Genomic DNA, 27,782 nt, shown 5'->3' on the forward strand with positions numbered 1-27,782 from the left:
TTTTTCTGGTTGTTGTTAGGAAAAAAGAGAGAGGAACGAAAGAGTCACTCCCGATGCCGTTTAGGGTTGTGAAAACCTCGTAAAATAAGCCCAGTGGGCTTTCTTGGGCAAAATCGGGTTTTTAAAAATTTTTTCATTTTATTTAAAACCATATTTCTACTTAAAATACAGTTTAAGCATACGTATTCTATTGTACAAAGGAAACTATTTAATTTCCTTCTGGCGCGGGTTCTTTGTTCGATCCCAGCTCCAGCATAGTGAACTTTGTAATGAGCAAATACTGTGTACATGAGTTTTCTCGGGGTTGCCTCGTGTCCTCCCACTTTTATCATGCCACAATTAGGTCTATCATCCATCGTACCATCACCATCTCTTCTTGCCGCGGTGCATAATCATGAAACATTGAACTTTAAGAAAACCGTTGAAGCTCTATCCGCGTATTGTGGGATACACTTTGCACCATTGACACTCCCTTATATTTCGATTTCTAGAAAGAAGGAAGTAGACAATATTGTAGAGAAACAAAGAGGCGAGTAATTGTCTATAACATGGAATAGGCATAAAGTCCCCTATTACACACAGAATTCAAATCCCTGAACCAGCCGTCCTGAGTGAAAAGTTCAAAACTTCAGATATGCAGTGTTTAAAATAATAATAGAAAAAAATAGAATTCCTGATAAATAAATGAAGTGGTGACCGCGGTGGTTCAGTGGTAGAGCGCACATTCTGGCGCATGGTGTCTCGTTCGGTCCGAGTTCCTGCCAAGTGGGTTTTATGGTGGACAGGCACTGGGTTTTCTCGGGGTCTTTCGTCTCCTGTTATCCCATCATTAATATCCATTTCATCATCACCGTCTCTCTTAGGTTCGATGCACAATCGTGGAATGTTAAAGTTTAAAAATAAAATAAAACCGAACCGTTTGGAGTCATACTTTGTTCCTCAATGGGAACTTAGAACTTCTAACTGTCTTAAGCTGAATGGTAAGAGTACTCGTGTTTCATGTCTGTCGTTTCAGTTGTATTTTTAACTATCTAAAATACCCGTTCTTCGCATGTTAAGAGTAAGGTTCGTGCAATACATTACATTTGAAGGAATGAAATCAGTGAAATAAATAAGAAAGAGTAACGTTTCTGATGCAACCTCTATGAATATGAATATGAGTGAAATATGAATATGTACTGAAGAGCAACGCCTTCATTGTTGTTGGTGTTAGTTTCCGGACCGACTGCCATATCCCTTCTTGCCTAAACTTAAGTTCAAGAATCAACGGGACTGTCATCAATCAGCTTATTGATCCCGAAAACTATGGATTCGACACTAATATTTGTAATTTTGAAAGTGTTACCTTGCACCCACCTTGCCATGACAATGAGGGCAGAAATTGGACTTAAACAGCTTTGGGAATGTTACTAGCCATCTCAGTGACCACGAAATATATGAATTTGACACTATTATCAGTCATTTTGAACATGTTATTTTTCATCCCCTCCCAACCTCCTATAACGATAGGGTCTGAAGCTGAACTTGAACGGCGTCGGGAGTTCCATTCTCAGCGGCTTCCCAAAACTGTGAATTTGACACTAATATAGGTCATTTTAGACATGTTATTTTTCACGTCCTCCCAACCTCCCATAAATATAGGGGTTAACGTTGTACTTGGTTTGCGTCGGGAGTAATACTATTTATCTCAGCGACCTCTAAAACTATGAATTTGACATTAATATCTGGCATCCCTGATATTAATATCCAGCGTCATCCCCCTTTATCCATACATTCCCCCCCCCCCCCCCGTGGCGAAATTCGAAGAAAGAGCTTCTTGCAGAATTAAATCTGGTTAAAATCAATCTGTGTTTCAATGTTGATAGCTCGATGTTACTTCTTTCTATTTGAAAAGCAGATGACAGACAGACAGATAGATAAACATTGTTTTGTCACATTAGTAGAGATATCAGTCTTCATGGTATAATGTTGGTAAGATAGTCATGCAATCTTAGGATTATAATTAACATTATTTTAGTTCAGATGATAGAGCTAAGAATATTTCGATCTTTTCCTAAAGCTGGAGATTACATATTCATTGTCCCCAGAAACTGCACCAGTTCACAGTGGTCTGCTTCCCACTTTCAACAGTTTTATTAATAAAACATATTGTGGATCAAAATATAGAACAAAGCAAACCCTTGATTTCTATCATACTTCCGCTTATGACTGAAATGTTGAGGCTCATCTTGTGTGATGAAGGATGAAAAAGGGTAAAAGTGCAACCATCACTAAAATTGCATTTTGGCTTCAGTTGAAATTTAAGTCTTTAATAATGCCAGTGTGGTTATATAATCTTACTTATAAACAACAGCCAGTGCACAGCACAGCAGAGAGAAAAGAAAGCGTGCTGTTTTTTGTTCTAGATATAATTGCAAGTTTTTTTTTCATTAAAATCTTTCTTATTGATATTTTTCTCATGTCAACAATCTTTTGATTGGTTTGACGCAACTTTCTATATTGTTCCGTATTCCGATTAGACTCTAATGTTCCATCCTTTAGTGCAGGGATGCAAATAACCACTGGCGAGTGGTTCATCGGTGCGGATGAGTTTTTAATATCACTATTATTTATTTCAAACTGTAAAGACTGGGATGTGGGCTAGTAGATTTTTTCTTGGGCTAGTAAAATTTTGTTGCTTATTTGCATCCCTACTTTAGTGTGTTTACTTCTCCCCTCCCCCTTTCCCCCTAAAAAAGAAAAAAATGTGGAAACGACTGCTTTTGTAATATGGAATTCCGAGTTTGTTGCTATACCTATATGGATAATTTAATTTAAAAATCGCAATTCCCATTTTACATGTTCTTGGGAAAGATACGGTGATGGTTTCCCTTGCCTTTCACCAGTTAAAAATGCACTCTGTTTGCTTATACTGGTTTTCGCCGTCGCCCGCTGCTTCCGCAGTTACGCCTACACATTTCCTGTAGACTTGGCTTCTCACTGCGAGAACCGCTCTACAGTCCACAGTATTATTGTGCAGGGTTTTCCCGTTAGATGCATGTGCAGTGTCTTAACAGCCTCAAGCACCTTGCATTTGCATAACATTAAAAAGATATCATGCGACGAATGATTTCACACTTAAGGATTGCCTATGATGATATTGTAACATGAAATCAATATATATGTACATATACATATATATATATATTACCTATTAATATCTGAAGTGATAATTGATCAATGCTTTCTTTAGCTTGTGATTGTTTCGTTAAGCATTCTAATGTTAAAAAAAAAAAAAAAAAAAAGTGTTTGCTGCGCAGGTTGGTAACAAGATAATGGAAACTCTTTTTACAAACTGTAACTTATCTGATTAATATGGCATTGGACCAGTTCTAGCCTGTGTTTGGTGCATATAATTCATAAATCCGTCTCCAGAGGAAGAGATCCAGAGGAGGAAATCTATACCAGACTCTCTTTTCTAAAATTGACCATAGGTGCAATATCAAGCTAGAGATAATGCAATACTCACACAATAAATCATAAAACAGTAGCAGTATTGAGAGACAAGGTCCTCATCATCTGGTGACTTGAAGTTTGAAAGAGGTTAAAAAGGGAAAAATCGAATGGGAAGGTTGAAAGGATAAAAATGGCCATTCGAAGCGAACAAACAACTTCATGTCCACGAGCACAATAGGGAATGAATCTACGTTAAACACTACGACGAAACACTGTTCAGCTGAAAGAACACCAATATGAAACGTTACCTTTACTTGTTGTTGTGGCTATTATTACTGCTCGCAATCTGTAGTACTATATTGATCATCAGTTATATTTAAGACAGGAGAATGCGCAGGACAGAGAAGGTTTGCAAGTTGACAATGAGGTACTCGCGAGGAAGATCTGGCTGTGTATAATGGCGCACTGCCATCTTCCGAGATTATATTGTTGATTTTAGGGAACAGTATCCGTAGCGTCAGATACCACATTTTTACCTGGTTACCTAAAATGCCTGCATAACCCGTAGCAGTAATTTTCCTTTAATGTACCAATAGAATCCCATAAACCACAGAACCGTCGCCATATTTAACGGTAGGAAGTAGGCAGTCCGAAAGATAAGCTGTTTTGGGGATCAGCCACACCCAAATCTGGCGTGCTGTTGGAAATAAGGACAAAGATGATTCCTCGAACCATGTTATCTCTTTCGATACTAATCAGTTGTCCTTTCTTTCTTTTTTGCACTGTCATGTTAAAGCCGGTGGACAGGAATTTCGAAATCGCAACCTGTCCGCAAATGTTGGAAATTATTCAGCTCCCAGGTAAATTTACTTACTTTGTATCTGCAACTATTGCATTTTGTTTAGGAATTCATGTATTCAATATTTCAGCCCGTTCTAGGGCTTTGGCCACGAACAATCACTTCAAAAGCTAAAAGGCATTAATTGAACATTATTTTCAGTTACGTTTATCTATTTATTGTTGCTTTGTCCTGTAACAAAATAAGATCGGCCCTCTTTGCTGGTCTAGTGGCTAGCTCGTGCATTTTTGGTGTACGTGTCCCGAGTTCGATTCCGGTGAGGGAGCCTTTGAAATTTTAACTTTTCTTGATATTTGTGTTCATGTCCGTGTCTGTGAGGCTAATGGTTCGAAGTGCAAGAAGTAAAAAAGTAATTAGATAATTAAGGAAATAAGTAACTAGGAACATTCGGTTAAGCATTTGTTTTTTAAAAAAAATCAAAAACCACTATGTAACACAGTAAGGTTGTGATTATAACCATTTACTCTTAAAATTGAGATAACCACAGTCAGGTGGTAATCACTTCACTATAGGAAACTTCATCACTTGAATACATTTAATTATTATTATTATTATTGTGATATACACGAACTAATTATAGTTACCTCAATTTCAAGAGTAAATGGGCGTAGTTCCAATCTTACAGTGGTAAACATACATAGTAATTTTTCAATACTTGGTTTGATTTTGTAACAGGACAAAGGGATAAATTATTGTTCTAGCTTTTGAAGTAAGTGTTCGTTTAACCGAAGTCCCCGAGCGGGCAGAAATATTGAAGATATTGATTTCTAACGAAACGCAGTAATTGCGCGTGCAAGATGAGTGAATATTTTATTGAACATTTACTAGTGATTATTCAGCTCAGTTCTTCAACAACAATAACAACAACAAAAGGAAGGCTTCATAAAGCAGTTAGTTTTCTTTCTTTGGCTCCTGAATTTGTTGTACTCAGTATTTACTTCGCGATTTTTTAGGAAAACTAAAGGAATACAGTCAGGATGGTTGGCTCAGGGATTTGAATCCTAAGTGTAATAGGGGATTTTATTTCTTTTTTTGTATTTTATAGAATTGTCCATCTTTTTGTTACTCGACGAGCTAGGCGTACGTCCTTTTCTCTAGAAATCGAAATAAAGCGAATGTCAGTGGTTCAAAGTATGTCCAACGAAACGCAGTGAAGCTTCACGGATTTCCTTGTGTGCCGTTTTTTTTTTCATTTTTGTTATTTTTAAGTTTAGTTCAATGTCTTACGATTATTCACCGAGATTACGGAAAACGGTGATGATAAGATGAATGATGTAACGTGATTGAGGTTTAAGGAACAAGAGAACCCCGAAAACCCATGCACACGGTGTTTACTTACCACAAAGCTCTCTTGGCGGAAGCTGGAATCAAGCTAGGAACCCGCATCAGGAACGAACAACCGCGGCTCCAGAGGGAAATTACATAATTTCATGTGCACAGTGGAATATGAATGCATAAGTAGTATTTCAAGTAGGGATATGACTTTAAATATACGTACAAAATTTAATAAAACCTACTGGACTGCGTTTTTCACAACTCTGATGCTAAAGCACTAGCTGTTTCACATTGGAAGATTTTCTACGTGCTGTAATGTCTAATAAGTTTGATTGCATTCTATGCATGTATTCCCTGATTCGATGACCCACATGAACAAGTAGAGAGGTAGCAAATTAAGCTGTATCATACTATGGGTTTAGAAAATTAGAATACTTTTTATCTATGCACTGGCCGTACAAAATACCCAATTGAACATGAACCAGGTCCTTTGTCATGGGCTGTGCGACGTTGTTTATTAGTAATAAGAGTAAAGTTTACGTACCAGAATAGCATAGCAAAATATGTTACATTGAATATTCATTTAGAGTACCTATATTACGAGGGGGAGGGGAAAATATTAATATTCCCAATTTAGGATGATAACTAAGGAGGAGTGCATCCTGGTTTTGTAATTCTGAATCGTTGTGAGGAACAGCGTTGTCTTAATTATAAAGGACTTAATTATAAAGTCATAACATTTGATTATGGATGGTATAAAATGCGTTTTGAGTAATGTTGCATGCTTTTTTTTTTTTTTTAATAATAATAATAATAATATTTAAAAATAGTGTTACTAAGTTTCTAATTTGATTTGAGTTTAGCGTCCCTTTCAGCAATGAAGCTATATGAGACATAGACCACAGCTTAACGTAGGATCCGAGCCTCATGAGCTCCCGCAGGGAATCGAACCCTGGTCCCCCGTGCCAAAGGCATATTAGCGACGAGTAAGGTCTAGTGCTGTTAGGTATAATATGCAATATTCACTGGTTATGTATAAGTGGTAACATTTTAAAACTGAAGCAGTAAGTTTATTCTATTACTTCAACAAGTTTAAGAGGAGATCAGTTGGTGAGGTCAAACTCTTAACTGAGACATGTGGTTCCGTGGGTGTCACCACTTGAGACTTGCTTCTGAGTTTGATAGTAATTTTAACATAATAGCCATGTCTAGTGGCGCTGTCCTCAATTACACTCATTTAGAGGCGATATACTGTGGTGGGAAATGGTTTACACGGTGAGGGTTGATTTTGTATGATCAGGGTGTCTACTGATACTGGAAATACTTGAAATACTGGAATTTAATTTTGATACTGGAAATACTGAAAATTACTGGAATTTTGATCCACATACTGGAAAAATTATGAAATATACAAATATTATTATTCTTTGTAATCTATCCTGTATTTTTGAACTACAAAAGTCCAGGGTAATAACAATCTTACATTATGACTAGAATATAATAATACCAATTATTTATACAAGCTATAATACATTTATATAATACAAATAATTCTTTTGGCTCACTGTATTAGGCCTCCGAGTAGGGTGTCTACGGGCCATGAAACTCATGAATTGAGGTGGTTGATCAAAGGAAAGTAGTGAAATTGAGCTTCAGATCATGAACAAAGTAATTCTATAGAACAAGAATACTTATGTAATATAGTACAATTACTGACATAATAAAGTGCGATTTTCCCTAATGATCCGGTGTTAAGAGGTGACGCCATCTCTCTTGGGGTTGCAGATAGCCACTAACTTCCCTCTTTCTTCAGTTTCCGCTTTACTTTTTTTTTCTTCCCAATACCTCACGTATAACAACAATGGATGCATTTTATATGCAGTGCTTCAAGTACAGTATACAGGTTGCAAACTGTTCAGAAAAGTCAATAAAAGTATGTCCAGTAATGGAAAACTGAGAGCCAGTTTTAATGCTTGGTGTGGCTGGGGCACATTGCTTATGTAAAGATTTCAGCGCTTTCATGAGCAGCTACATATACCTAATCATTAGTATTTCAAAGAAATCAAGGCTAACTAAATTTATTTAAAATAAAATATTAATTTGATGGTAAAAAAAATTACAAGCCTGAAATCATCAAGAGTGTGATTATTTCTAGAGAACTTTAAAAAAAAACATTGTATTAGGTACTGGAATTTTGAAGATAGTTGTATTGAACATACTGGAATTTGAAAGTGAAACTCAGTAGACGCCCTGATGATGATCCTGTGCATCAACCAGCTTCACTGGATTCAAAACCTGGTCCTGATTTGAAGTTCATTTTAATAATAGGTTGATCCTTCATAACCTCCGTATTTCATAACGCGAACACACATACACGCACACAAATATAGAATACTGATAAGGAAGGAGGAAGAACTAACTTGGTGGTGTAATACCTACCTCTTGTACGAATTGATCTTGCCTCGAAAACCTAATTATGTGAGCTTATGATGCACAACATCTATTATGTAGATTTTTAGATGTTCCCATTTATGCTTTTATTACTCCCCACTTTAACTGTGAGTTATTAAACTATAGATTTTTTAAAAATTTTCTTCTTTAATACTAACAGTTTGTGTATTCCATAAATTATATGTAATTGAATGGTATTTAATTAGTAAATGTATGTTGTAATAGAGCGCCGAAATATAACAGCACTCTACAGGTACCCCATGCACCTGCCTTAAGTTGATGTTCTTTTCCAGTCCATATTTCACACAGAGTTTGGTAGAGACTTAAAGCTAGGAAGAGTAAACGAGCATTGATATGTCAACTAGACTTGCAGACTGATTTCTGGGACAGTCAGAATAACAAACTTTTAATTTAGAGTATAAGAACACAACAGATCACCGAACATTATCATTCAGCCCACGGCTTAAAAACCATGGTGTATTGCAGCAGAAAAAAGCCTGCACATGTATCATATTCTGTTCGAATTCAGACATGATTGACGTTCGCATCTCTCTCAGATTGTGTTTTATATTTTCGTACCAACATTTTGGTCTAGCAATATGCAGGCGGGGTCGGTAGTGTGGTTCTATAATCCATCTTGCTTGGAGGCAATATAGTGTGGTGGGGAAGGGTGTACCAGCTTCAGACGTAGACCGTGGTTCGGAGCCCTCGTTAGCAGTAGGTCCCGTCCTTCATGACTTAGGTGATACGTAAAGGCGCTGAATACAAAAACTCAAACTACCAAAAACGTCTGTTTCTCATCAGATTTCAAAATTGTGTGCATTTCTCATGAGGGCGACATACGGGTAATGACGTAGAGTCGCAAGTTCCTGTGTTTTGGTCTTTAGCAATATTCATGAATTGAAATAGTAATGAGATTTTTCCATTCTAAAGGCCCGAAATTAGAATTTGATTTTGAGAAGTCTTAAAAAAGATAGTAAAGGGGTTCACATTTCATGGCTAACTTCTTTGGGGACTCATATATCCTAGGTAACTTTTCTCACGATTTTTATGTAATGCAAGTGAAGTTCCATATATGATGCTGTATAATAATGTTCAATAAGCGGTAAATACTTGAAACCCATGTTGCGAATAATTACAAATCGAATTTTTTCTCACAAGTTGCGTGAATTGCTTTCTTTTTAGATGACGTCAAGTGACAAGGATTTTAGGTTTATGGCGACCAATGATTTGATGACGGAGCTACAAAAGGACAGTATAAAGCTTGATGATGACTCAGAGCGTAAAGTTGTTAAAATGCTTCTTCGTCTTTTGGAAGATAAAAATGGTGAAGTTCAGAATTTGGCTGTCAAATGGTAAGTATTCGTAAATATGTTTCCTTTATGTCTAAGCTTAAAACAAGCATTATACAACTTTAAGTAACCTTGTAAAACAGAAAACTGATCGCAATGTAAACGAACGATTTTAAAATTTTATTTACCTTCAAGAAATCTAATTAAGTCTAAAAATACAAAATTCCATAGGATTTACATTAAGACATGTTTTGTGCTTTTTTTGGGGTGGGGTGGGGTGGGGGGTGAAATGTGAATTGGATGCTTTATTTATATGAATGCGAACAAATCGAGTGCCTTCTCTGTAGAAATTTGTATATCTTCGTGAAAAACATGGGTAATCATTCTCGTCTGGAAGTACATAGTGTTCATTTTGACATTTTTAACTCCCCACGAATCACTAAATTTACAAATTCTGATACAATTGTGAATCCTTCTGGGAAATTTTTCTCTGAGTTGACAGACAAAGTACCTACTTCTATTTTTTGTCAGTATTAACGGTATGTAATGGCGCCAATTTGCTCCAGTCTGATATCAATGTAGACCGTATCTCATCATATATTACAGAAACTTGTAGTTGGCAACTCCAGTGGTGTTTATGCAGTTTACGTGAGTTGGGAATTTTTTCAGTTAATATGCCATGGTTAAGTGATACGTAACTTAAATTTCATTTCATCCGAACACGCTGATAAATGGCAGTGTTAAAATCTGATTTTGTCATATTGACTGTTTTTTTAAAACCATATCCTGTTGTGTTGGTGAGTTTCTTTGGTCATTTATCCAATGTATTTTGTCAGAGCGCATGAATGAGAATATTGCGGATAGTTCTTAAGGAATTTGGCTTACCAAAACTCCTTATCCAGGGTGTCCCAAAAGTAGGTATACAGTCCCATACTTATCAGCTCACTGCATTTTATATTTTATATAATTTCTTATTGTTATCCATAGTTTATTCATTATTTGTTCTTAATGTCTTTTTGTTTATATCTTAAGTTCGGAACAGCCGAAGAAAGAAAAAAAGTAAAAAAGCTAGAATATTATGCTTGATCAATGCAGGGATGTATACATACTTTTGGGCCACGTTATTTACCGTAACCGTTTGTCAGTCCGGGAGATTAAAAAAAAAAAAATTCAAGAAACACTTGATGAATTACCACCAAAACTGTCAGGATGTAAGGGGCTACTACTATAGTAATCCAATGGATGTCTTCTGTTCTCATTAAATTTGGAACTCTGGAGAATTAAGATATCAACTTTAGGGTGACCAAAGAATCAGAATAGATGTTGATATAAAATAGGATCATGTGTTTTCCTCCATATTTAAAATATAATTAATTCAACCGTAACAAATGTTCAGTGATATATACATAGCGCATCGACACAGTAAACCAGAAACATATGTTAAATTTCTTTCCCAGTTTCTTTTTCTTTTCTTTTCTTTTCTTTCTTTTTTTTTTTTCATGCATTGAATTTCATTTAATTCAAACAGTGTGGAGGATATGATGTAAGAGCAATTCTGCTGTTTCCTTTATTTCTAAATCAGCACATCTGCTTCGTTCGCCGTTAATACTGGCTTTTTAGACCGGAGTTCGTCACTTCTTTCTTTCAACTAGCTCTCCAATTGTCCTCACGACTGGATGAAAACTGTATTTCCAACACCATCTGGGAAGTGTGAACGGTCACCAATCTTTCCTCTGACCATACCTTGCACTGTTTGACTTCGTTTATTTCACGAGAAGTGATACATTGTGGCTAAGTTGTTGGCATTTACACTAAGTAGTGTTCAGAAACAAAGCCGCAGATATTCATATCTGCTTACTTCATGAATACAACAAAGAGCTGCTCAATAATTGCAAACAATACATTGCATTAGAGAAAATACCCTTGACGGAAAAATTAATACCCTAACTACATTATTTATCAATTGTAAATACTACGTGTAGCAGAACGTATCCACGTAAAATATGACTAGGTGACACCTCCTTAGAATTGGAGAATTCTGCTCAGCGGCTTCTAACACAATAGAAAATTTGGTCAGGATTTACATGGGATTGTATGGAGTTACTCTCACTTCGCTGTAATGAAAAGTTACATAACCGATTTCCTTATCATAGGTCATGAGTAAAGAGTAAGGGAAAAGGCAGACGAGATCTGAATTGTTTCTGCTTCGTATTTTAGTATTTGTATTAATTAGTTATACTATATCTGTAAGCATTATAAAATATTTTGTATAAAAATCTAACTGATGAACATTATTGTTTCAGCCTTGGACCCTTAGTGAACAAAGTGAAAGAATATCAAGTAGAAACGATAGTTGATGCTTTGTGTTGCAACATGGTGTCAGAGAAGGAACAGCTACGAGACATTTCGAGTATTGGCCTTAAAACGGTGATCAGTGAGCTTCCACTTGCTTCTAGTGCTTTGGCAGCAAATGTGTGTAAAAGGATTACTGGCAGATTAAGCAATGCTATTGCGAAGGTAAGGAAAATGCTATTATCATTCTAACAAATAGAAAATGTATTAAAGTTACCAGAACGTAAAAATTCAATTTCTTTCGAAAAGGCTGCTAGTAACATCGCCAATATACATCTGGAAATGAAAGTCATGTGCAATTGTTGGCAACTATCCCCTTGGAGTGTTCAGAAGTCTAGCACATTCTGTGTAGTATAAAAACTTGGCGTGTTGCAATTTACAGAAATATCTCGCAGTTACTTACATCATATGTATTACTTCGTGTATATAAAACGGTGAGTCATAATCTTGTAATATTCCTGTACGCAAGATACCTGTGTTACGGAACAATGAAAACTGGTTATCATTCAAACTGTAGCTTCTCGTGTTGAACTGTCTGCAGTCACCTTCGTGCAAGTTCCTCGATTCGACGTCTATACAGCATCTTGTCCTTAGAGGCAAAGAAGTCAGTCACTGCTGTTTTCACCTCCTGTTGGTTGGTGAATCATTGTGATTTCAAGAAGAGCGTCATGGACCGAGACAGGTAGTAATCCGAAAGGCCTAGGTCAGGACTATATGCCGGGTGTGGCATAAGTTCGATGCCTTCAAGTTCCTTAATTTTTTGTTGCGTCTTTCGAGCGGAATGGGGTTTTGGATAATACTGTTGCAGCAGGGTGCGCTTTCGGCTCATGAATGCAGGATAGTACAGCATTCATCTGCTATAACTGTTCGGAATAAAGGCCGGCATTGATGGTACGACCGTTAGGAATGAACTCGAACTGAATTACTCCTTCGTACTTCCATCACATACAGAGCATGGCTTCATGCTCGAAAGGGCCCTGTGTGATGACTGGTTCTGGAAGTTGGCAATTGCCCAATCGTGTTTTGGCACATTTGGATTTCGGAAAAACGCCCTTTTTCGTTACTGTGACAATCTATTTCAGGAAACGCACATCACTCGGATTTTGCAGCTGTTATCGGCACACATTCCCTCTCTGAACCTAACCTGTGGTCAATTCATGTGGCAAAATGCAGTAATCCTAATGCTTTTCCCGTCCATTTATTTTGACGGCCTCATAATTCTTAAACTAAAGGATAAAATTCTATTAAATTCTGTATCATGGAAATATCAACAGAGGAACATTATATAATCGTATATTCTGCAACACCATAAGATTAACGGTGTTGCCAATCCAATATAAAATTATATATATTTTTTAAAATAGTACTATGTGTATTTAAAATCTATATCTTGAACTAAACAAAGACTTACAGTACCATAGTTGTTACATAGTGTTACAAAGTGGAATGCAACAATGTCACAAACGTCCGTAGGTTTCCTTAAGAAAATTTCTCTCAACTGACTCAAAATTTTCCCTAGTTTCTTGAGTCTCCAGTTCCTGTGACAGAAATTATGTATAATACTAATTTAGCTATATTAAAGAAAGTGCCAACCACACTTTTTTTTATACATTTGCGTTTTGCTTCTCTCCTTTTTACTTTTTTCCGTCACGATTTTTATTCTTTACAAAAAAAAGAAAAAAAAAAGAAAGAAAGAGAAAAATACACACAAATACACTCAGCTAGCAATGGGTGTGCACACACATAATATTTACTATTGTATTGGTTTATTTCTGAAGAACAAAGAAAAATTTGAGCATTTATATTGGTCAATTAGTCAGCGCGAAAATTTCCCTGGATTTTCACGTTTTATCGCTTTTCCCTTTTTGCCTTTTTGCTAAATTTACCTATGAAATTTCCCTAGATTAGACACAAGTGAAATGGGCGTGTCAATGTACATTATAAGTGCCATGATATCGGGTACTAGAACTATGATATGACTTACATCTAACAAGTAGCAGGGAAGTTAAGAGGGATTGAAAATTTACTTTCTTGAAAGGCTTTACTTAGAGAAGTTGAGTTGAGTTGATTTTAGTTTAGCGTCCCGTTCAGCAGCGAGGCTATATGAGACGTGGACCTACTTATTAACGTGGAATCCGAACCACATGAGCTCCCGCCGGGTTACTTAGAGAAGTATCACGTCCAGTCGCATCTAGTAAATATGAATATCATAGATCAGTTTACAGAAATTTGATATCTCAAAACTGATCTGGAAATATGAAAGACATGGGTAGAGATAGCTGTAGTACTTAAAATGACGTAGCTGATTTTTTTTAATATACAGAGTGTATCAAAAAGATTCATCCACTTTGGCAAGTCTGTATTTCTGAAACTAATAAACATATACAAATAGTTTTTGTTTTGCATGGCAGTGAAACTCAAAAAGTTTTTATTGCACCTGTTCATAGGTGTTCAATTTGCCCCCCGTGAAATGCACGGCATATGTCCATGCGGTATTCAAATTCGTCCCAAACTGCAGGGGGCGCGGTGGCTCAGTGGTAGAGCTTTCACCTCTGGTGCTTGGGGTCCCGGGTTCGATCCCAGCCCCCGCCAAGTGAACTTTGTGGTGGACAAACACCGTGCTCGTGGGTTTTCTCGGGGTTCTCCCGTTTCCTCCCACTTTCTTCATTCCACCATTTCACTCATCTCTCATTATCACCGTCTCCTTTAGCCTAACCGGCATAACCGTGGGACGTAAAACTTAAAGATTTCATTTCATTTCATTTTTTTCGTCCCAAACTGCAGCAAGCATGTCTTCAGTTACAGCTTCCATAGCTGTCGTTATGCGATGTCGCAGTTCATTCAATGTGCTTGGTAACGGAGGCACATAAACGGAGTCTTTTATAAACCCCCACAAGAAATAATCACATACAGTAAGGTCAGGTGACCTTGGAGGCCAGTAATGTAACGCTGCATCATTTGGTCCAGTGCGACCGATCTATCGTTGTGGAATCGTTCGATTTAAAATTCCCCGCACTTTCCCATGCCAGTGTGGCGGTGCCCCATCCTGTTGGTAGATGAAATCATTCGAATCAGTCTCCAACTGTGGGAAAAGATAGTATTCAAGCATATCAAGGTAGGTTATCCCCGTCACAGTGTTCTCGGCAAAGAAAAATGGACCGTACACCTTTTTTCGGGAAACTGCACAAAACACATTAACTTTTGGCGAGTCCCTCTCATGTTGTACAACTTCATGTAGGTGTTCCGTTCCCCATATTCGCACATTATGGCGGTTGACATTTCCATTCAAATGGCATGTTGCCTCATCACTAAACACTAAGCGTTGAACAAAACTGTCGTCCTTTGCAATCATGCCAAGAATGAAATTACAAAACTCCATATGTCGTTCTTTGTCACCTTCACAAAGAGCTTGCAGTAGCTGAATTCTGTATGGTGTCATGTGTAAATGACGACGCAATACACGCCAGACGGACATCGAGGGCATGTTGAGCCGTCGAGCTGCACGACGAACGGATTTCTGCGGACTGCGTGTAAAACATTGACGGACGCTCTCCACGTCTGCGTCTGGCACTCGAGGACGTCCCTATGATTTTCCCTTACACAAACAACCTGTTGTTCGGAATTGTTCATGCCATCGTCTAATGCTCTGTGCAGTAGGAGGATCCACACCATACTTAGTACGAAAGTCACGCTGAACATTTATCACTGACTTGCAGTCCGCAAAACGTAGTACACAAAACGCTTTCTGTTATTCAGATGCCATTTTAACCAGAACCGTAGTGGGCGTTCACTCAAGCACACTGCTGCTACCTAGCGGAAACCATGTACAACTAGAGATGTTCCTCTTTCCAACAGTACGTTGTTCACTCACATCTCTGAAAAGACAGAATAGATATTATTGTTTAAAACCGGATGATTCTTTTTGATACACGCTGTATAATGCTTTCGTATGCTTCCATAACACTACAGCAACAGTTTTAAACTATGCTGTGCGTAAATGGCGGAAATCTTATTCGTCCTAACGAGAGGTTCTATTTCCTCTTGGTAGCTCTCTATTCAAACCGTAAGTGGTTCAACTCAGTCCTTTCTGGTTTCAACGTTTCTTTCTTACCATAGTACGAAAAGGGTAACATATAGCAAGAAGCATTTTTTCTGCAAACGATTCAGCGTCTTAAGGCAACGCGCCGTTACTGTCATGAACACTTTACCGAAACGGGAAGTGGTTCAGATTTAATATTACTTCCTGTTTCAATACTGATTTCCACAGAGCAAAAACGGTAACAGATATTGAGATGCGGTTTCTTGCAATCAATTCAGCATCCCAAGAATAGATTCCATCTCTTGTGTTTACTCTTTATTTAAACCTTAAGTAGTTAAAAATAATTTATTTCCATTTTAAACATATATCGCTATAGAACAAAATGGTATTAGATAGTGACAAATGGTTTCTGGCAAACAATTTATGGTGTGAAGAGGACATATCATCACAACCTTCAACGCAATATCAAAACCGGAAGTCAAATTTACTGCTACTTCGTGTTTTAATACTGATTTCCGTAAAGTAAAAACGGTAAGAGAGATCGAGATGCAATTTTTTGCAATCGATTCAGCTTCTCAAGAGTACATGCTATCTCCTCCAACTATTTATTCAAACTGGAATTGTTTCAAAGTAAAGGTTTCCGGTTTCAACCCTCATCGCCATAGGTCAAAAAACAGTAAGGCATAGCGAGTAGTGGCTTTCTCATATGGATTCAGAGGCCAAGGAACATGTTAATACATTGCAACCAATAGTTATAGATGTACTACTTCAAGTTTGAGTGATGAATTCCCCTAGTTTGGAAGTCTACTTAGTTTCAGGGGCCGCGGTGGCTCAGTGGTAGAGCGTTCACCTCTGGTGCAAGGGGTCCCGGCTTCAATCCCAGATCCTACGAAGTGAACTTTGTGGTGAACAAACACCGTGTGCGTGGGTTTCCGTGGTGTTCTTCCGTTTCCTCCCACTTTCTCCATTCCACCATTTCATTCATTTCTCATAATCACCGTCTCCTTTAGCCTAGCAGGCATAATCGTGGGACGTAAAACTCAAAGATTTCATTTCATTTTCTACTTAGTTTCACGCTGCTAAACGAAACTCACTTGTTTGGTAGCTGTAATTACAAGTTCTTTTTTCTTTCTTCGCAGTTTCATCATGTTAAACAGCGTTGAAACCTTACCAATGTTCCTTAGACTATCTGAACTGGTTGAAACAATAAATTGCTGTGAACGGCTTTATAATCTTTGTTTATTGGAAACCATCGATGCGTAATAGCATGTGATACTTATTTAAGTACTTTTTCGAAATAAGCCTTTTGAAAGGAGTAAAATTTTCAATCTCTGTTTTAACTTCATTCCTACTTGTTAGAAATACACCATATCATGATGACAGTATGCGACGGTAAGATATTTCGGGTGTATATTGACGCACCCATCTCACTTGTATAATAATTATCATTGTGTGGGCTTCCAATAGTTAGGTGTTAACGGATTTTTGTGATTTGTAGCGTTCTTAGTTTGTAACTCAGTAATAAATGTGGTAAGTTTTTGTTTAACATGTAGATTTTAAATATGTAGTAATATGATGTAATGCTATTTAAAAAAAAAAAAAATCCAAATTTATGTTGGTTTGGCTACAATGATAAACGGGTCGTATTGCGGAGTATGTCATACTATGGTCCATGTCGATATTTTCATGTTAAAAAATGTTGTTGATTTAAAAGTTACCAGGATGTCTATCGGTCACGAAAGTCATGAAAAAGTCACGAAATCAGAAAACGGTCATGAAAGTCAAGAAAGTCATGAAATTTAGCTTTTGGGTCACGATTTTTTAAAATCTGTACAAATATAAGTATAGACTGGAAATTTTTGATCTATAAAAGGTCAAAATTCACCTCCAAAAATGTTTATGGTTGGCTTTAAAAGCTATCAAATCGCAAGCAAAGCACGCTTCTATCGCATGCATGAGAATTTGGCTCAATTCGCACCCAAATTCGCTCTTAAAAATGTTACTAAATTTTATGGTTTGGAAAAGAAAAGATGACAAAAAAAGTCACGAAATTTAATTTTGGAATTTTAGTAGACACCCTGGTTACTCATTAATTTAAAGCTTACGTGGATGTTTAAAGGTAAGTTGGTCTATCCTGTATATTGTAATTTTTCTCTCATCTAATAAGTATTAAGCTCTTCTTGTCTGTAAGTTTATGTTGAGGTAATGTGGATTTTGCAGTGGACATAACGACAGGTGAGTTCTTGAGAATTGACTCAATATAACAGCATTTCAATGTGACAGAATAATTTGGGAGGTCTCCAAAATTTCATTATGTAGTATTTTACTTTACTCTGTTCCGTTATTTCAAAGACCAGTTGGCTTAAGTTAATCGTATGCTACGGGAACACTGTATATAAAAGAGGCCGGGGTAATAAGAGACAAATGGGATAATAAGAAACAAAAAAAAAAAAAAAATCTAGCACTTGTATTGATTTCTCGAACTAGAAAAAAATGTGTGATTGTACTAAAAAAATGAAACCTGCTGATGTATTAACACATTTTTCCAGTTGCTTTTTCATGAAAAAAAAAAAACAAAAAAAAAAACGAAATATTAAAGTCTGTGTTTCTTTTTACCCCTAAGGGATAATAAGAGACAGGGCTCTCACTGCTCATGCAAATAAAACAGAAAATGAGTAATAGTTTTAAGAAATATCTTCGGACAATTCTGAATAATTCACTTTTTTTTCAGATCAGAAATATGTACACATGTTCCCGAAATGTAAAGATTTAAAAAATGAAAATCAGTAGTTCGGAAAATTTAGTTGCCTGAGTATTAAATATCAAAAACCATTAAAACAAAGTATAGTTGAGTTTTACGCAATCTAGATACATCATGGACTAAACTCACACTACCAAATACAAAAGAATGATGACAAGAAATTTTCTGGAGAATGTCGAAAATAAACTTTAAAAAAGTGCCTAAATTCGCAATAAAGAAAAAACACCGCATTTGAAAAATAGTTTTAGCTAACTAAAATGGATTGAAAAAAGCTATTAAATTGTAACCATACACGAAGAGAACATTGAAAAATGTTGTAAACCTATTGTTGATCAAATTTTATGTAAAATGTAGCCTATGTAGAAAACTACATTTTCGAAAAATATGTAAGATGAATATTAGACCTTTTACGATGTACATTTGAACGAATATGAAAAATGTGCAAAAAAAAGTTTGGAAATGTTATGCTAGCCTATGTAAACCCCAAGTTAACATTTAAAAATTTCATAAATGTAATTTAAATTTTAGTGTAACATAATTATAGCAGGTAGGCCTTATTAATTATCTTAGGCTGGACAACTTAAATAAACATATGAAAAATGTATAGGCCAAAAAGAACTGTCGGCATATAGGCATGAGTTTAACAAATGTTAAAAATAGTCCTACAAACACCCAGGCCTACCAAAAGAAGGGGAGTCATATTTAATCTTTTTGTTTTGGTTTTAAAAATCCTTTTTTACTTTGCTATAAACACAACGAATTTTTTGGAGCTATCCTCTGGAAATTTGGAATGGCCCATTTCCATCCAGTTTGACAGGTCCATAAAACACAAATTTGGATGTCTTTGTTTGCATGTCATCATAGGCAGGCCAATTGAAACCACTTAGTCCTTTTTTCAAAAATTTGCACGGTTCTTCATTTGGGAAAGCAATGGCCATCCCAATATACCAGTCAAGATCATAGTACACGGCGTAATACATTTCTAAGCAAAATTCTGGTCTGGTTGGATCAATTTTTCCCGGCAAACTTTCACCAGTTGATGACGAAATTAGTTGATTCAAAGCATATTCTCCACTGCCACTATCTATGCACAAACTCGGACTGCATTTGGATTGCCAGAGTAGGAATTTTCTTATTTACTTTCTATATACAAAAAACTAGCAGGTTATAGTCGTCATATGCGCTAAATAAGCATAAAGTTGGACTGGGGTAATAAGAGAGAGCTCTCTTATTACCCCTTCAAAATTTCTAAAAGGGCTAATAAGAGACATGCCCTCAATTGACCTGAAATGCAGTGTTTCCGCATTTTTCAAAACTTCACATCAATCTTCATAATCTTAGTCACAAGGTTAGATAGCAGTCATTTCCACATTTGTAACTCACTTTTCACAATAAAATTTTATTTTAAAACAGTCACAAACTTTCGTGGTATGTTCAGAGTGAAGGTATTTTTGCATCGCATGACGATAATATAAAAACAAATATTAGTTCATAAGTACAAGTGGGGTAGGAAAGTAAAGATATTGACGGTGTCATTACTTATGTTTTTTTTTTTTTTTTAATATATAATTTTGATTTGATATTTAGGGTATTTTTTGGCCGTGTCTCTATAACCCCTGTCTCTTATTACCCCGGTCTCCCCTGTAATTATATTTGTGTAGGAGTAACTCTTAATTTTTTCTCTCGTGTAGCAAGAGGATGTGTCAGTTCAACTGGAAGCACTAGATATTCTTGCTGATCTCTTGTCTCGCTTTGGAGGCTTGCTTCTCAGTTTCCATTCTACAATTTTAGAGGCTCTTCTTCCACAGCTTGCGTCTCCACGACAGGCGGTCAGAAAGAGGTACGTGACTCTCTCTCTCTCTTTGTGTATATATTTATTTAACTGTTTATCTATCATGAAACAAGAGAATCCCTAGAAAATAGTGAAAACATAATCAAAAGGCGAAAACAGAAAAGTGGTAATTTTTCTACAAGTAAGTTTCTGGCATCGTATAGACTCAAGCGTAGCCAAGTCAGTTAATTGTTTTCTGATTGTAGTGAATTTTAGTTTTGGTCAAGAAAGAAATGAAAATTTTATATTTTTGATTAACAAAAAATTGCAAATGAAATCTTTAAGTTTTACGTCCACGGTTATGCCGGTTAGGCTAAAGGAGACGGTGATTATGAGAAATAAATGAAATGGTGGAATGAAGAAAGTGGGAGGAAACGGGAGAACCCCGAGAAAACCCATGAGCAAGATGTTTGTCCACCACAATGTCCTTACATGGCTAGGCTTTTCAAGGAAGGATTCATTGGTAAGTACCAAAGTAAGAAAAAGGGGCCCGCGGTGGCTCAGTGGTAGAGCGTTCACCTCTGGTGCTTGGGGTCCCGGGTTCGATCCCAGCTCCTGCCAAGTGAACTTTGTGGTGGACAAACACCGTGTGCGTGGGTTTTCTTGGGGTTCTCCCGTTTCCTCCCACTTTCTTCATTCCACCATTTCATTCATCATTCATCATCACCGTCTCCTTTAGCCTAACCGGCGTAACCGTGGGACGTAAAACTCAAATATTTCATTTTTTTTTTCAAAGTAAGAAAAAATTGGGTACTTACCAATGAATCCTACCTTGGAAAGCCTAAGCACTTCTTAAACGTTTCGGAACTCTCAGCTGGTTCCTTCCTCAGTGGCAGGGTTAAAGGGATTAAAACGGATAGGAGATAAAAGGTATAAAACAAGGAATACATATCACTAAATAAATAAATGCAATGAAAAGAGTCGATCCTGAAATGAACGAGCAAAGCGAAGTACAAAAAAAGAGTGGACTGAATTAAAGAAAGCACGGTGTCTATGTTACGCCAATGTTGCCAGAATTGCGTTTATATTGCTCAAGTTTGCATTTGGCAGATATTTTCAGTATTCATAGCAATAAAAATAAATTTCTTCACATGAAAATATATCAGCTTAGTAAAATACATTAGCATTTAACAAGGAAATGTATTCATTGTGCTTTATATGCTTCATTAATAAATTTCACTAAAAATAAACGGAGAACTGCTTATAACTAGAAATCTAAAAACAACATCGTTGGACGGCGGTTCATAGGGGACTTAAATTTTTCATTCGTATAAGTTAGGCTAGTCTTTTGCTATAACAAAGCCGAAAATTGAGATAATCTTGAAATTGTTCTAATGGTTAAAATACAGTATCAACTTCTGCAGAAGAAGTTTATTGTCTTCTTTCCCCCCGGGCTTTTCACTTCGGCTCTTTGGCAAGAGAGCAGGAAAAGGAAAACTTAATAAAGAATGATTAGAATAGTAAGGGAAGAAAAATGACAGAAATAAGAAATGTTGTTAACTAAAGACCAGCAGTTGTGGCAAAATGCCAAATTTCGCCATCTTACGGTTGCTTGTTAAGTTTTGTTTACTTTTCTACCGGAAATACAGATCAAATTCTTTACCGCTATCGTGGACTGCAGATTGCCATTGAAATGTAGAACTTAACGCTCCTCTCATGAGTCATTTCTTAACCAACCAAATACAGGAAAGGCACAATTATGTTGCAACGGATTCCAAGGTTGTGACATGCTTCAAATATGCTGTTGTTATATCAGTAAATGTTGAACGATCGTTATCGCTGCTCAGTGATATCGTTAAAACAGATGCCATAACTTGTGTGTAACAGTGGTATTATGCACGTGATCGACGTATTGTATTATGGCGTGACTGGTTTACCTCTATATATGTGAGTGTGTGTGTGTATGAGAGAGAGAGAGAGCGTGAGTGAGTGATGACTCAGTCATTCATAAGCATATATATGTTTATGATACTTGGAGACTAAGAGACACAAATAGTGATGTAAAAAATTAACAATCTAGATTATAGACTATTGTTTATGACATGATATTAGTGTAATTAGTAAGGAATTATAGCTTGATTTTGGATTCGGTTATAGATACGTAATATACTGATGTGAAAGCTGGTTCAGTGGTGTAATTAAAGAGTAATGAGTAGAGGTCTGCGTGGATTGCGAATACTCGTCAAACGACAGAAAGTTCTGTAATCTTTCTTCTAAATACTATTAACTTCTTTCTTTTTTTTTTTAATGTTATTTTTGAGCAAATAATAGCTAGATAAAAATAGTGTTTCGTAAGTTTTTTTTCTTTCTTTCTTGACGTATATGGCAAAATATGTAACTTGTTGTCCATTTTCTGACTTTTCGCTCCGTTAGTTGGTCACGCTGAGATCTATATGCTGGAAAATATTGATAAGGGCTTAATTAAAAATTCCCTACTTAGTAGAATATATTTCGTTTTCAGCAGTAGAATTGGATGTGTTTTAGGGGCAGGGGCGGCTCAGTGGTAGAGCGCGCACCTTTGATGCATAAGAAGCCCTGGTTGGATCCCAGCCTCAGCGGAATGGATTTTGTGGTAAATAAACACTGCGTGTGTTGGTGTTCTCGGCGTTCTCGTATTTCCTCATACTTCTCGTCATTCTATCAGTATCGTCCATCTCATTACCGTCTCCCGTAGCCTGGGTGCGTAATCGTGAGATGTTAAAGAAGAAACGTATTTTAAATTTAATTCATAACGTTGTAATTTGGTTGCTTTTACAAATGTACATATGTTTTGGCACATGCATAGAAATATGAAATGATATGATTTTTATGCGAATTTATTTGAGGTAGCTTTTTCTTTTTTGTGAAGGATCTCTACTTTACCTTTGCGTTCTGAACGAAGATGCTCTCATGTCGTATGAGTAGTGAGATTAAAAGTAAATGACGTTTCCTCTTTAAAGTAATTGAAAGATACGCATTTTTAAATTGACATTTTTTTTTTTTTTTGACAAATTGCGTTTTAGGGAACTTACGGAAAGTGCTACTATGTTTTCTGTTAATTTCGTAATTTATGTCTGGATGAACTTTAATTTATTTTATTTCATTACAATAAACATTGACTTAAAATGGGAAAAGATCATATTTAATCTTTAGCTCAGTTTTATTGGTGTAATATCAAATATTTTACAAAATTGTAAAGGAGAAATTTAGATGTTATGAGACTATTTTTGAAACCATAATTGGCATAGAATAAATATATTTTATATATATATTGCTATCTCATTATCTGCGGATGCGATATTTTGTATCATCGTACACATTTCTGGTAATGGAAGTCATGTCTTCGTGGAGGACAGTCTGTTTTGAATAAACAGAATTAGTGACTGGGATGGTGATTCGATATTGAGATTACTGGTGTTAGTTTGCATTATTGATTTTTAATAAATACCTAAAATTGGTAGATTACGAGAGTAAGAGATGAACTCCTGTTAGTGAGTAATAAACTGAGAAACATTGTCAGTTAGAAGGTGCAATAAATATATATTAATGATGATATGTCTCATAAATTTTAAAAATATATTGTATATTCTCATTGTAAAATTAGAATAACATTAAAAGTGATGCAGCAAATTGCGAACAATAAGTATGGTATGTGTGTTTAAATGAAATTCCGTTTTCTACCTCCTTAATCATTCTTTTTTAGCCAAATTTTTGTACGCTTTTTAATTCCAATACGAAATATTCAAAGGATTATAAAACGAGATTCTTTCAGACAAGACGGAAAATGTAGCGCGATATTGATTCTGGTAAGTAAACATTGAGTAGTGGTGGGGTTTCTCGGGATTCTCCCGTTTCTTCCTAATTCTCATTCTTTTCATTCTTGCCACCCTGAATGAGGTTTTCCTGAGTTTTCCTCATTCACACCAGGCAAATGTCGGGTGGTATCTAACTTATAGGTCCCAGACCGCTTCCTTCCTTCCCTTTCCCCGGATAGTGTGCTCGCCGAGGAACGTCATCCTTCAAACGTGACGGGCTAAATGGCCATCGATGCCGAAAGCCCAGAAATCTAAATCCTAAATCCTATCCTTTCATTCTTGCATCATTAACTCTGTAATTCCTATTTCCTTTGTGTGCTGTTAATGATTTAATGTGGAGTAAAAATTGTAAGCAATGAGCTTTCGTCTCGTAATAACCGCCAAGAAAGGTAAAACGCCTTCGGGAATTGTGAAATTACGAATTTGCTATGATTGATTACTTTCACTTGGGTGAATAATATTCCGCTCGCAATTTGTTTTTGTCCCAGTCCTCGCAGATTCACGAGACCACCCTGATTGCTTAATCACATAATAAGATGAGAACCCCAGAATAAAATTGTGCATGGGAATATACTAGAAACCTATGAATCCATTATTGATTTTTATTTTTTGCTTGTTTTTACAGGACAATAGTTGCTCTTAGCCATCTTGTAATGTCATGCAGTCATCCCTTGTACATAAAACTAATAGATTTCTTGTTGGAAGAACTCGCGAGGAACTCTTCAACTTCAACCACAAGGACCTATATTCAGTGCATTGCTGCTATTTGGTAAGTAATCCATTTGTATCAATTGCATTTTGTTCTGTTATTCAGCTTAGTAAATGAGATCATAATATATAGCCTATGCGTGTTGTAGCTCATTTCTTGGTAATTATTTAATACTTCACGAGGCTGTTAACACGTCATCAGAAGAACTTCCACATGGCTATGTTAACTGGTTCAGTGCGTGGTGGGAGCTAATATGGTCCGGATTCCAGTGGGGGCTCATGTAGTTTGAACCCTGCATTAAGCTATAAATGCATATGTCATATAACCTTGTACTGAAAGAAATGTTGAACTTAAAACTAACAACGATTTTTTTTTTTCCAAAACGATAAACTAAGATAAAATTTTGTATTTATTATTGCAAATTGAGTTATCGAATTTCCGGTGCTTGTTGTTTTATTGATGTGTAATTATGTTCTTTCTCAGCATGGAGGCTATATACGAGGGCTATTTTATTTCAAATTCAGTTAAACCTCAAGAGAACAACGTGAGATGATGAAACTGGGATAAAACAATTGGACATCGCCGCCTTCTTACCTGATAGAGACACTCTTCCGTTCAGTCATTGTAGAGTAGCGATGCTCTAGTCACAATTCATCGCTGAATGAGTAATGATAATGGCGGGAACTTTGTGATTGCTGTGTTACGATTGCTTCAGAGTTGAATAAAGGACTTTCCGATGTTTACAACAAGGGTGGCCAAGGGTAGAAAACTATATCGGCAGACAGCTTTGTAGAAGGGAACGCCAATTCTTATGTATAGTGAAGGCATAGATGAACAGTTTCTGAACTGAGTGCTAAATTTTCTAAAATTTCAAAATCAGCGCCTGAAAAAATCGAATTACATTTGGCAGCGGTTTCGATTACAGTCTATGTTTTAAAGCTTAATATTTCACAACTATTGATTGTCACAACTGTCAGTTGCTGTTGAGAATAGGTAACCTTTAATGAGCAACTGGATCTTGTTCCCATTTTGATCTCTTATGTGATTATTCTGTAGTGTGTTAGCGGGTGTTAGGGAAGAAAAAAAAAATGGCTCTTGTAGAACAGACCTACCGTTCGAAGTGGGGTCTGATCCATTGTTGTGTGTTCAATGCACCGGGAATTAGTGTGGAACTTTGTTCTTCAAAGACACACAGCTCATAGCCAGTAGGCCAAGTCCTATACTTTTGAGTTGTTGGCCAATATTTCGTAATGGAAGGGAATGGGATTAAAAGTCTTATTTCGTAGAACTTAACCAAAGTACAAATTCCATTTGTTTGGCGTCAACTTTCTTCTGTTTTGTTCGAAAGATTTGTTCAAGTGGCTATCGCTTTCACGATCTATTGCATTTTGGAAATATTTCTTTTTTTGTTGAGAAACATATAATTGGCTAGGAAACTAGGAAACCCCATCTCCTATCCAGATACCTCTCATCCAAACCAAGCTGCGACTTACGGAGAAGATATTGTCATGATTTACCAGGAGGAGATTGTATATATGCATTCGCCAATCCAAAAATGATGATCGCCAGTATCTCTCACGTACAAATTATGAGAGGTACCCCCTCCCCCCTCCGGCCTTTTTTTGACAAAGAAAGACTTCACATTCCGTGTTTTCTCTCACTCAGTGACAGTTATTTTCGTGCGAAACAGAAACTGCACATCCCTGTGAGTTTAGGCAGAAACTATTCCTACTAAACACTGGTCGCCAGCTCTAAATTTCTAGTCGCCAATGGCAACCGGAAATTTTGCGTCCTTATGTATATATAGTGTAACATAAATATTATGTACGCTTAAAAGGTAATTTTAGTTAACCTTTGTGATTAAGAAACAATGAAATACTCATGCCAATTCAACTGAGTACATATAATTCTTGATTTTAAAACATTTCATTAATATCGTTGTATTATGTACACTGAAAAGATAAATCTTTGTGATAAATAGAGAAACCGCAATTTAAAAGACATCTATAGCCTCCAGAAAGTGTTCATCATGCAAACAAAGCATCAAAAGAAAAGTGACTATTAAAAATCTTGAAGAAAAACAAACAAGATAAACGTTTAAAACAAAAAGAAGAAAGAAAGGAAACTTACTCGGCAACCTGCAACTTGGACTAATGATTTTGTGTTTTCAATCTCTAAGTGCAGTTTGCTATACTAAAACTTTTAACAAATAAACCAACAACGGAATCGAGGTCAATAGCCTCTTTGTTAGTAAGAACTCTTTTATTTAACCGTTTTAGTTTTGGTATTTCGTTAACTATAGTTTTGGCGAGCGAATTTGATATATCTTGTGGAGATAATAATAATAATAATAATAATAATAATAATAATAATAATAATAATAATAATAATAATAATAATAATAATAATAATAATTATTATTATTATTATTATTATTATTATTATTATTATTATTATAAAAATCTTTACTGAAATCTTTACATTTAAAATGAACTCAATAAATGTTGTAATGTAAATATAAGAAATAGTAATAAATTTAAAATAAAAACAATAGGAAGGCTGACATGTTTGTAATGTGAAAACGTTTTATACTTGTAATTCTTAAATTTCTATTCTGTCGTTGATTTTGCTCTCGTATTCTCTCTCCCATTGCAAAAAGAGTTGTTAACTGAAAGTACAAGAAATTCGATAACTGAATTTAAAACATCCAGTACAAATGTTCATTCTTTCAAATATGTTTTAACTCTAGTCCAATCGCTCATGTTGTGAAATTTATCGAACTCATCATACCTTTAGGGAATATGGTGTGAGGATATGGCTATTAGTTCTGTTATTTATCATAAAATATTTCAAAGTGTATTCATAGCTAAGAAAGTTCTTATTGTATTTTTAACGATTAGTTATGAACAAACTTTCTCTTAACAAAAAGAAACACTGACCAAAGCTTAAAACACACTTTATTTTAAATTATAATAACGGTTTCG

General features: G+C 36.0%; 1 protein-coding gene across 1 annotated transcript in view; it reads left to right on the forward strand.

Annotated features, from left to right (window-relative positions):
• Positions 1–27,782, forward strand: part of Cand1 (Cullin-associated and neddylation-dissociated 1) — a 126,335-nt gene that overhangs the window by 12,639 nt on the left and 85,914 nt on the right. Inside the window, exons 2-5 of the mRNA XM_081755659.1 lie at positions 9,206–9,375; positions 11,616–11,829; positions 20,156–20,304; positions 24,715–24,858. Coding sequence (XP_081611785.1) covers positions 9,206–9,375; positions 11,616–11,829; positions 20,156–20,304; positions 24,715–24,858 — 677 coding nt within the window. The remainder of the gene's footprint in view (positions 1–9,205; positions 9,376–11,615; positions 11,830–20,155; positions 20,305–24,714; positions 24,859–27,782) is intronic.

The sequence above is a fragment of the Thermobia domestica genome, chromosome 4 (genome assembly GCF_964235325.1).
Source record: "Thermobia domestica chromosome 4, izTheDome1.hap1.1, whole genome shotgun sequence".
In the NCBI taxonomy this organism is placed as follows: domain Eukaryota; kingdom Metazoa; phylum Arthropoda; class Insecta; order Zygentoma; family Lepismatidae; genus Thermobia; species Thermobia domestica.